The sequence below is a fragment of the Denticeps clupeoides genome, chromosome 19, assembly GCF_900700375.1.
Source record: "Denticeps clupeoides chromosome 19, fDenClu1.1, whole genome shotgun sequence".
NCBI lineage: Eukaryota > Metazoa > Chordata > Actinopteri > Clupeiformes > Denticipitidae > Denticeps > Denticeps clupeoides.
The window spans coordinates 19589918-19601694 of NC_041725.1; the positions used below are offsets into that span (position 1 = coordinate 19589918).

The 11777-nt window shown below is 48.3% G+C and overlaps 1 protein-coding gene across 1 annotated transcript; it reads left to right on the plus strand.

Annotated features, from left to right (window-relative positions):
• The first annotated feature begins 270 nt into the window (after window positions 1–270).
• opn7a (opsin 7, group member a) lies at window positions 271–7333 on the plus strand. Its single transcript, XM_028962849.1, has 6 exons — window positions 271–358; window positions 494–656; window positions 1005–1132; window positions 2469–2809; window positions 5768–6109; window positions 7073–7333. The coding sequence occupies exons 1-6, from the start codon at window positions 271–273 to the stop codon at window positions 7331–7333; spliced, it is 1323 nt and encodes a 440-aa protein (XP_028818682.1).
• Window positions 7334–11777: the final 4444 nt, after the last annotated feature.

Below are 11777 nucleotides of genomic sequence, written 5' to 3' on the forward strand. Positions count from 1 at the left end.
TTCAGGCCAGTGCAGGACAACGCAGGAAACTCGGCGATCAGATATTATCTGGATTTTCTGTCTTATTCGACTTTGGGTTAAATCTCCGGTGCTCCGGCTGTGTTGTTTAACCAGCCAGACGACTGAAGCTAAAACACACACCCACACCTCCAGTGAGGACATGCCTTTCATGCTTAAGTTCTTTGGTTGTACCGTTGTCTGTGTGTGTGCGTGTGTGTGTGTGTGTGTGTGTGTGTGTGTGTAAACAGCTATCTGTCCATTCTGCTGTAGATGGGTGTGCTGGCCGATAACATCACGTTTGATTCCAGTATTTCGCCAGCTGCAGACATCGCCGTTGCGGTCACCTACTCCATATTCGGTGAGGGTCCATCGAATATGTTTATTATTATCATCAAAATTAATTCAGCAACTATATAATAATAAGGCGAAGAAGAGTGTACCTGGTCTTGGTTAATTCTAGTGTGTGTGTGTGTGTGTGTGTGTGTTTGTCAAGGTGTGTGTTCTCTGTGTGGGAACAGCATACTGCTCTACGTCTCCTATCAGAAGAAACAGCTGCTGAAACCCGCCGAGCTTTTCATCGTTAACCTGGCGTGCAGTGACCTCGGTATGACCTTTACCCTTTACCCTCTGGCTGTCAGCTCCAGCTTCTACCACAGGTGAATCCCCCCTCCAACCCCGGGTCCATTCCACATCTGAGAGGATTTGGCTCCATGAGATCATTAATCACCATGGTCATTAATCTGTCCCATGATGCATCATTAGGGGATATTGTTTTCATTTGTGTTCTTTGTGTATAATACATATTCTGGGGATAAAAACAAACAGTCTCAGATATGCAAGTTTGACAAATAAATAGGAATGAATCCCATCATACCAGAAGGTAAAATTATTAATATTATTGTAATCTGTACAGTTTCCTCTCTACATGGCAGGATGCTCTCTCTCTCTCTTTTGCTGTGTGTGTGTGTGTGTGTGTGTGTGTGTGTGTGTGTGTGTGTATATAGGTGGTTGTTTGGCCGGGTGGTGTGTGTGTTCTATGCATTCTGTGGAGTTCTGTTCGGCATCTGCAGCCTGGCGACCCTCACCGTACTCAGCACCATCTGCTGCCTCAAAGTCTGCTATCCCCTTTATGGTCAGAACACACACTCACTCACACACACACACACACACACACACACAACTGAATATGTATAAGTTGGTGACCCCAGAAAAACGTCTGGTCAGACGTCTGTGGTGTCAGGTGGGCGTGGACTGAATGACGAGAGTTTTTCTGCTTCGACCTAAAGCCGCTTTCAGACCGAGCGCGGCAGCGCTACTCTCGCCGCGATGTTCATGCTGCTTCTTAAAAAAACAGCGAGTTGAGCTCAACACACAAGATGTGTGCGGTTTTCTAAACGCTAAAATGATAATGTCGGACCTCTGGACACTTGGAGAGCGACAAGATCAGTTGAGTTGAGCTCAATGCGCTGCGTTCACCGCAGGATGTGTGTGGTTTTCTAAATGCTAAAACGATCTCTGGACACTTGGAGACTGGTAAGATCAGCTTTTCCTCCACTACCGCTTCGATTCTGTAAAAACCGGGGAGAACAGAGTGAAAAACTCTCTCTCTACACACAAAAGCACTGTATTCAAACCACTCCAACTTGGTGTTACCTGGCTGAAAGAGGCGTGGCACAATAGAGGTTAAAAGATGAACCTTTTCTAATTTATTAACACCGGTAAATTATTATTGCAGTTACATGTGGATGTTGTATGTAAAAAGGTACCAAGGTTACAGAGAAAACCAAGATGAGAGACAGGAGGAAAAGATAGAAAAGGACAGAACAGCTTCAACCAGAACCAAACTTCAGAGACATCACCTGATCCAGGAGAAAAATGGGAGGAGAGAAAAGACTCGAAAGCCGGAAGGTCCGGTTTCGATGGAAAAGCAGCCGGGAAAAAGTGCCCGTTCCCACACGTGAACACGCTTTATACATTTGACCCACAGGAAGTTGTCACAGACCAATCAGAATTTCTTGTTTCTTTCGTCACGCCCTCAGAGTCTCCCGTCTGGGGCCGCCAATTGCTGCAATGCCGCCCGACAAAGACATGTAAAACGGAGGTGTTGAATCTCCATGAACAACACAGGCGCAGAAACGTCGTGGCCCTGCGACGTCCCATCTTACAATTCTAAAGGTCGCACGAAAATACGTCATGGCGGACAGTGGGCAAAGTTTAAAAATGTAAACTTGGACCGCCGTGCCAGAACAAGGCCGCTGAGCGGCCGCCACAGGCTCTACCGGGACTACTTTTTTAACGCGAGTTTCATACCGGCGGCAGAAAGTCATCATGATATAACATGATCCATGTCTGCTTCGATACTGAACGATACTGTCGCGATGTGGACCTCTGGACACTTGGAGACCGATAAGATCCGGCAGGAAATCGCGGTATAAACGGTCCGTATCTGCCTGTGTATGTGTGTGCAGGTAACCGGTTCAGCCACGCCCACGGCCAGCTTCTGGTGGCGTGTGTGTGGGCGTACGCCCTCCTGTTCGCCGCCCTGCCGCTGCTGCACCTGGGCGCGTTCGGGCCGGAGCCGTACGGCACGGCCTGCTGCATCGACTGGGCGCGGTCGGGCCGCGAGGCGGCGGCGCGGTGCTACACGCTGCTGCTGCTCTTCTGCTGCTACGTGGTGCCGTCCGGCCTCATCGCCGCCTCGTACGCACTCATCCTCCTGACGGTCCGGGACTCGCGCCGCGCCCTGCGGCAGCACTGGCCCTCACACACTCACACTCACACCGGGGACGCGCAGAGTGTCATCGTGAAGGTGAGGGAACATTACACAGTTCTGGAGACTACGATGGAGACATATTTGGTATTTGTAGTATGAGGAGAACGTGAAGTATGTTTGATGAATCTGGTTTTTCCTCTTTTTACCTTCATGGCTGCTTTGTTCACTATTGTCATCATCATTCGGTTGATGAGACGCTCATTAACATGAGTGAATGATAAGAAAGTGTTTGGTATAAACCTTCAGGACTGTTGGACATTGTCCAACGTAAGGTGGTGGAGAGAAGACAAGAGCTGCTCCTCCACAGGAGCCAGTTGAGGTGGTTCAGGCATCTGGTCAGGATGCCTCCTGGACGCCTCCCTGGTGAGGTGTTTCAAGCATGTCCTGCTGGCAGGAGGCCCCTGGGTCGATCTAGGACACGCTGGAGAAGTCTGGTCTGGTCTGGGAACGCCTTGGGGTCCTGCCGGAGGAGCTGGTGGAGGTGGCTGGGGAGAGGGCTGTCTGGGATTGTGAGGAGCAGTGTGAAGTATAATAAGGGCTCTGAGGTTGAAACCCCATGTTTGGATCTGCTGCGGGGGGGTTAGGGGGATGAGAAGATGAGTTGTGTGTCTTCAGCATAGCAGTGGTAGGACAACCCATGTGAGGAAATGACCTCACCAAGTGATCTCGTGTAGAGGGAGAAAAGGAGAGGACCATGCACTGAGCCCTGAGGGACGCCAGTGGAGAGTCTGCGTCAAACAGATGTGGATCCATTCAAGTCACTTGGTAAGACCGGTCATCATGCCGAGCCCTGAATTCAAACTATTCAGGATGGACAGGAGAGTCTTGTGGTTATAAAATACTGCAGAGAGGTCGAGGAGATTAAAAACCACCGAGAGTTTTGCTTATCTGGCTGCATGTAGCTTCTCAGAAGATTGTGTGGAGTAGAGATTGTTTGGTATATTGTGGAGGGTATGGAACAGGTGGTTTGGTTGCCTGTAGATATGATCTGAATAGTTTAATCTAATGTGGGTTTTGAAAATTGTTCTAAGGCATTCGGCAAGTCTTCAGAGTTCAGGGTTGTGGTGGTGGAGAATGTTTGGCAGATTTGCTCAACCTTCCCTGTGAAGAAGTTGGCAAAATCTACAGCAGTTATGGAAGATGGAGTAGAGGGAGTTGGAAGGTTCAATAGAGATGAGAATATGTTGAGTTTTTGTAGGTTGTGGACAAGTTTCCAGTTCTGCTTTGTAGAAAGTAGATTTAGCAGGGGTGAGGTTAGTGGAGAAGTTGCGTAGAAGTTTCTGATAATGCAGCAGGCCCCGTCAAGCTGTGATTTCTTATATAACCTCTCTTAGTTCCCTTCGACTACTGTCTCAGATAGCCAGGGAGCAGGAGGAGAAGTCCTTTTGGGTTTGGAAGATAGAGGACAGAGATGACCCATAGAAAGGGAAAGTGAGGAGAGGAGAGTGTTAGTGGCCGTTTCCAGAGGTAAGGAGAAGAATGAGTCACAGCTTGAAAGATATGAACAAGTGCAGGAAGATACAAATGAACATGAGACAGAGTGAAGTTTATATCGAATGAGTGGTAGATGGTGGTCAGTCTTGGATCCGAGAGGTAGAGTGAGGGTGAAGGACAGAATGTGGTGGTCAGAGATGTGGAGTGGGGTAGAAGAAAGGTCAGTAGGTGGAGAGGGACAACTGAAGACCAGGTCCAGGACATTCCCTCTTTTGTGGGTGGAAGAGCTGCTGCTGTTGGTCGAGGAGAAAGAGTGGAGAAGGGGAAGAAGGCAAGACGATTCAAGTTTGTCAAGTTTGAAGTTCCCTAGGAGAGTTAAAGCGATGTCCATGGGAAGATTGCTGAGCAGAGTGTCCATTAATAAAAGTTCCAAGTGACTGCAACACATCGCTGTTCCAAGTGAGAAGGATGTTCACCGGTGAAGAAACCAAGACTGCATGGATCTCAAAAGAAGAAATTTTAAGATGTGTGAGAGGCAATGGTTTAAAGGATCAATTCCGAGATAGTAAGAAGCCAGTACCATCATCTCTCCCAGTTTTCCTAAGAGTGTGGGAGAAACCATGGGCAGAAGAGAGAGCAGCAGGTGTAGCTGTGGACATCTAAGGGGACATCCAAGTCTCGGTTAATGCCAGGAAGTCCAGGGAGTGGAGAGTAGTAAAGGCAGAGATGAAGTCAGCAGACTGGCAGTTCAAAATGGGGTAGATGAGGCTCCTGGTAACAGAGCCTCTGTAGCGAGAACTCCTTAGCCTGCTACTGACATGGGTTTCACACACGATGGCAGTTTGGTAAATGGAGAAGGTGGAAAATGGAAGATTAAGAGAAAAGGTACAATTTTTGGATGGGAAAAAGACTGCTGCTCACCACTAGGAGAGTGATTTATAGTGCAGTCCTACCCCCTAATTCACACCTCAGGGGAACCTGAAGCTATCAAGCTAATGATAACACAACACCTGATAAAACTGCACAACACACAATCTACCTTTGATATGCACCACACGATTATTAGTCCTACACTGGGGTTGAGTTTTTTTACCAGGAGGTTGCCGGTTCGAATCCCGATCCACCAAGGGGCCACTGAGGTCACCTTTAGGAAGGTACCATCCCCACTCACTGCTCCCCGGGCGCCTGCCATGGTGCCCACCGTCACCAAGGGGGATGGTTAAATGCAGAGGACACATTTGCTGTGCATCACAAGTGACAATCACTTCACTTTTCACTTTGACGTTGGTGTTGGTAGTTGGCGTGGTCCCACATTTCTGATGTTCCCCTGACAAATGTCTAGAGGACGGAGGAGAAAGTGAGGAGATGGATGCAGCGCTACACCTGGGCGTGTCAAGTATTGACAGGAGGGAGGGGTTTAAATCATCCAGAATGAGGAAGTAGAACATGTAACAGCTGTCAATCATGCCTACATGCTCCTCCCTATTTTGACAATTAGCTCCTCCTCTCCAGTCACCCTGGGATACAAGATACCGTATTTTTGCCCTCTGTGTACTGCAGCTGAGCGTGGCCGTGTGCATCGGTTTCCTGGTGGCGTGGAGTCCGTACGCCGCGGTGTCCATGTGGGCGGCGTTCGGGCGCATGGATGAAATCCCTCCGCTGGCGTTCGCCGTTCCCGCCGTCTTCGCCAAGACGTCTCCTCTCTACAACCCGCTGGTGTCCCTGCTGCTCAAACCCAACTTCCGCCAGGACCTGGCCGTCCTCGGGCGCCGGTGCGCCGCAGCGCTGTGCCAGGCGTGGCGGTGTCACTGCGACGGCTGCCAGTGTCTGAACCCACAACAGCAGAGCCTGCAGACGCTGTGGAGCCCGGTGGAGCTGAAAGACAACTTGCACCCTGGAGTGGTGAGTTGTGTGTCTGTGTGTCATTGTCACCAACCGCCATGGTGCCGTCCCACTGCTCACTGATGGTTAAATGTGTCACCATGTACTGTGCATCACAATGACAATCACTTCACTTTCACTTGAACATTTAATTAGTGATTGTCACAGCACACGGTGCACACAGTGAAATTTGTCCGCTGCATTTAACCATCACCCTGAGTGAGCAGTGGGCGGCCATGACAGGCGCCCGGGGAGCAGTGTGTGGGGACGGTGCTTTGCTCAGTGGCAGATCGGGATTCGAACCGGCAACCTTCCGATTACGGGGCCGCTTCCTTAACCGCTAGGCCACCATTTCTGGCATTTACCAGACGGCGTTATCCAGAGCGCCTTACATTTACTTTACTTTACTTTACTTGGCAGACGCTTTTATCCAAAACAACTTACAAGAGGATGAATTGTTACATTCTAGACGATTAAATTTTTTTATTTTGTGCATTTACATTTGCATTTACAGCATTTATCAGACGCCCTTATCCAGAGCAACTTACAATCAGTAGTTACAGGGGACAGTCCCCCCCTGGAGCAATTTAGGGTTAAGTGTCCTGCTCAGGGACACAATGGTAGTAAGTGGGATTTGAACCTGGGTCTTCTGGTTCATAGGCGAGTGTGTTACCCACTTGGCTACTACCACCCTTGTGCAGTGTGTGTGTGTGTGTGTGTGCATGTGTAAGTGTTAGATTCGTCTGAAATACTTTTTGAATAAGTGGGTTAAGTGGACTGTATAAGTGACGTACAGTCAGTAGTTACAGGGACAGTCCCCCCCTGGAGACACTCAGGGTTAAGTGTCCTGCTCAGGGACACAATGGTAGTAAGTGGGGTTTGAACCTGGGTCTTCTGGCTCATAGATGAATGTTTTACCCACTACCCGCCTGCATTAGTAGCCACTACTGTGTCCTTATCAGCCGATGTGTGTTCTCCCATCAGACCGCGGCAGCACCGGGTGCGTGCGAACTCGGCCACGACCCCTTCGAGAGTTTCCGCCTCTACCCGCGTGGACACCAGCTCGGCATGAACACCGTGCAGCTCACAGTCTCACACGTTCACACACGCACCCCGCCGTTCGTGCACGCCGGCCAGGTGCAGAGGCCGGTGCAGGTGCTGGTCCACGGGAAAGCGGGTTCCGAGGGGGAGGGTCTGGAGATCACCCTGGAGACGGTTGCCACGCAGAAGACCACGCCCACCTGAGCTTTATTTATCTTTATTCTTTTCAATCTCATTATTTATTGATGTTTGCATGATGTGACCTCTGTACCAGTATCTGTTCAACACAGGGACCTCAATACATTCCTTCTGTGTTCCTCTTGCTTCCTCTAACGGGGGATGGAGATTCATTATCACAGCATTTTAATGATGAAGAACGTATGAATTGCTGCATTAAATTTACCGAAGAAGCCAGTAAGAACGAATAGTCATAAAGACCGCAGGTTCCACACGTCCATCACCCAGAGAGGGGAACACATGAGGGAACCTGGTTTAGTTACGTATCATTTCTGAAGAATTCACCTTTTGCTACATGACTTGAAGAGTAAAAGGACTCTGTAAATGGTGCTGTTTTGGGAAAAAAATGTGTAATTTTCATTACTATTATTATTCCTTTTTTTACTGCTGATGGATGTAACTTGGATGAAGTTGTGAGTCTGAGTGACAAGCCAAACTTACTGTGAATTTGCTGAATGATGAGATGCTCAATGATGATGGCTGAGCATGTGGCTGAGTGTGTGTGTCCTGAGACTAAATAAAATACAGGAGATGCAACCTCACTGGTCTTCATCCTGTCTTCTGGACAAATAGGTGGATGAGTCGATACGGTGGTCAGCAGAAGCCCAGTTCATTCAGATGTGGCTCACAAATGCAGACCAACGAATCCCGAGATTCACATTCAGATAAAAATGAGAACTTGTCAATAAACCAGGGCTCTACCAGGCTAATGCTCCCATGGAACAGGCCTGTAAGCACCAAGTTTTTGGTTTAAACCAGGTGTGGTGGATTTTATTTAAATGTGTGCCGTTTGGCGGACGCCCTTATCCAGAGCAACTTACAACGTGCTTTTATGTTTTATTACTTAAGTCAGACAAGAAGAAGGTTACAAGTTCATCTAAATATTCTCTAAAGAGGAAGGTCTTGAGCTGCCGTGTGAAGGTGCTCAGTGACTGAGCTGTTCTGACCTCGAGGGGAAGTTCATTCCACCACCGAGGGGCCAAGACGGAGAAGAGTCTAGATGAGTGTCTTCCTTTTAACTTCAGAGATGGAGGGACCAGGCGAGCAGTACTGGAGGCTCGGAGTATACGAGGTGCAGTGCGAGGTGTAATAAGGGCTGTGAGGTAGGATTGTGGTGGTAGACCTGCTAGATGGGAGTTACAGTAGTCCAGTCGTGAGATTATTAGGGACTGAACGAGTATCTGGGTGACCTGTGTTGACAAGTAAGGGCGGATCAGATAAAGAACTGGTCTATGCAGAGCTGGTGCCCTCAAAGGCCAGGGTTGGAGAGCCACAAGCTAGACCTTCTCATTTAACTAACCATCAAGTGTGATGGTGCTCAACATCCAAGAAGCCATGTTGGTCCTGGTAAGAGTGCCGTGAATTCTCCAGTGGAAAAAGATAATCAGTGTCAGAAGAACCACCATCTCTGATTCCTCAGCAGCATTTGAACAAACTCCACCAGAGAGCATTTAATGACAGGCATCATCTCTGGAATCTGACAACTCCACCCATTCCAGCTCTAACAGGAGTCAATAGATCCTGCACTGGTCACCATGGCAATAAGACGTGAAGGTGAGGTTCTCCTGTCCAGATGTAGTTTAAATGGTATGAGACCAAGTTCCTCACCATCTGAGATCAGGTTTTAATCGTTCCTTCCCAGGTTCAAGTCACACACAGACCTGCCATCCCACTGACTGCCTGGAGCAACGCTTCTTCGTGCGACGTTCAGGGAGGATGAAAGGAGGTCCTCATTCACGTCAGAGCTTCGAATCAGAAGAAAATTTGTTTCCTGTAGAGCAACACGTGATGTGGGGGCAGCTTGCACACACACACACACACACACACACACTCACACACACACACAAATGCACGAGCTAACGAGCCAAAAGAAGAAAAAGGAATAAGATGAATACACAGCGAGCGAAAACGAGAGAAGAAGTGATGGAGCGGAGGAAGCGAGAGACGGCGTGGCGGCTATTTTTAGTGTGGCCCCTTCTCACGTGAAGCTAAATTTAGCTCTGTTGGTGTGGAGAGACGCACTGAGAATACAAAACACACACACACACACACACACACACACACACAGAGGCACAATGAATGCAACACATCGCTGAGTTCCGAATTAGATAGTAGATAAAACATGTACTCACACACACACTCACTTACACAGCGTGTCAAAAGATACAACATGAACACACACGGTGGTGCAACTCACTTTGCTCAGTGTGTGTGTGTGTGTGTGTGTGTGTGTGAGAGAGAGAGAGTGAATGGGACTGTATGTCGTGTGCGGTGAACGTCTCGCTCATTCAGCTTTTCCTGGCTGTTAATGAAGAGGAAGCTGAGCGGCTCCTCGTCCTCCTCCTCTCCTCTCCGGCCCGCCCACTCTTCCTCGCCGCGCACGTGAGAGCACCAGGCGTCCTCCTCCTCGTCCTCCTCCTCCGTAAAAGAGCTCGGCAAGTCGTGACGTCTGCCTTTCATGACTCAGACCAAGAAAATCCCCCCAAACTCAGCGGCTCAATGAGAGTCTGGAGACATCAGTACGGGGAAGGAAGCGAACCCGTAATCAGAACCGCCACACACGGCTTCATGGGTGATGCCGGGTTAAATGCAGAGGACACATTTCACCTCTGAGTTCGAGTTCCTGGCTCCGGATACATTTACAGCGTTCACCAGACGCCCTTATCCAGAGCGACTTACAGTCAGTAGTTTCAGGGACAGTCCCCCCTGGAGACACTCAGGGTTAAGTGTCCTGCTCAGGGACACGATGGTAGTAAGTGGGGTTTGAACCCGGGTCTTCTGGTTCATAGGCAGGTGTGTTACCCGCTAGGCCACCACTACTACCACCACTCTGTCCTTTATTGGCTGTACGAGTGTGCGGATGAGCCTGCACCCAGCGTAATGAGACGAGTGAGGACCAGACCTGACGCTTGTTAAGGAGTGCGTGCGTCCTTGTGAAGTGAAATTCATAATTATCTCCCGCTGGGTTGTTGGTCCCTCTTCTCCCAGGTGCTTCTTCGATTAATTTCACAGAACCGCGCAAAGGCAGACTTGCTTTGAACATGCACCATGCTGGTGTTATTTCCATCACCGGGCCTAAACGGCCTTCATTAGAGGGACACTCGTTAGGTCTGAGTAGATTAGATAAGTTTCCACTGTACAAATGCAGGAGATGAAGGTGCTCTCGTATAAAGCGGCGCAGCTGAACCACGTATGTCCCATGCAGGAAAAGGCACGCTGAGAAGGTCAATTGGTTCCTGCAACCGGCATGTCCACAGCCGTGTGAACCTTCTTCTGTAACATTTTCAGACCCCTGTCCACCATTTGCTGGTGTGAAAGAAAACTTTATGATTGCGGAATGGGAATGTTGCATTAATTGTTCCACATTAATATTGGAATGGGACAGGAACCCTCACACAACAGCAAGCAAACGTTCTGCGCTGATCTGAAATCTTTACAAAGACTTCAGCGCTTTCTGTTCTTCAGCCTGGTTCTGGGAATGTGCCCTCAAAATCCAGCCCGCTGCCTTCAAGGAGAACGTCTTCTTTTCGGTCATTTTAGATCCCAATTCCTTACATCTCCTTCAGATCACATCATCTTTAGTCCTTAATTACAGCTTCAGTGCAGCCGATGCTTCTGTCCACAGGGTCCCGGGCGTGTGGACAGATTAATGCCACCGGTCTCATATGTGGCTCCACTTTTAATCCCCCTGCATGCAGCATAAAGTTAACACGTGCGCCACCTGCTGGTTATTTCCCGTCCTGGTGCTCTGGAACTATAATGCACACCACAGATTCATGACAGTGAATTGTGTCGTATCGTGAGATCCTTGCCAACACACAGCCACATTATTACACGCACCTATTTAAAATGGACATTTACATACATCCAGCTCTGGTTCACTAGGACTCAAACCATGAATACAATCATTTTATTCACTCTGTGGTACTTTTTCTTACATACTTCAGACTATAAATAAGTTACAAATGTAAGTATTCTCTAAAGAGGAAGGTGTAGTGTTCTACGCTCTCATTTTTTGGGTCTATGATATTATTCTTATGAAATAAAGATAGTGTTCAGCGAACATGTTTGGCTATAACGTGAGTGTGTTAATAACTGAAATTCCTTTCTTTCCTTCCTGATCATTTTTGACAGTCGGACTTGGGCAAGTAGTGCAATTTGGCAAGTAGCAGATCTTCTCATTAACTTAAACTGGGCCGTACCAAGTGCTGGAATTCAAGTATTATTACGAAATCAAAAACAAATTAATTACATATTCATTCAGTTTGGTTAATACATTGTATAAATTATATTAAAACAATACAAAGATGTTCAGATTTATACCCTGCCCTGACTATATTATGCATTACAGATAAAGGGAATATAGTGGCGATACTGCTCATAACACCTCATAACCTCGAATTTATTACAC

Coding starts and splice junctions, on each gene's coding strand:
- opn7a (XM_028962849.1), top strand. CDS start 271: ATGGGTGTGCTGGCCGATAACATCACGTTTGATTCCAGTATTTCGCCA. Junction 1,133..2,468: donor AGTCTGCTATCCCCTTTATG/GTCAGAACACAC, acceptor ATGTGTGTGCAG/GTAACCGGTTCAGCCACGCC. Junction 2,810..5,767: donor CGCAGAGTGTCATCGTGAAG/GTGAGGGAACAT, acceptor TGTGTACTGCAG/CTGAGCGTGGCCGTGTGCAT.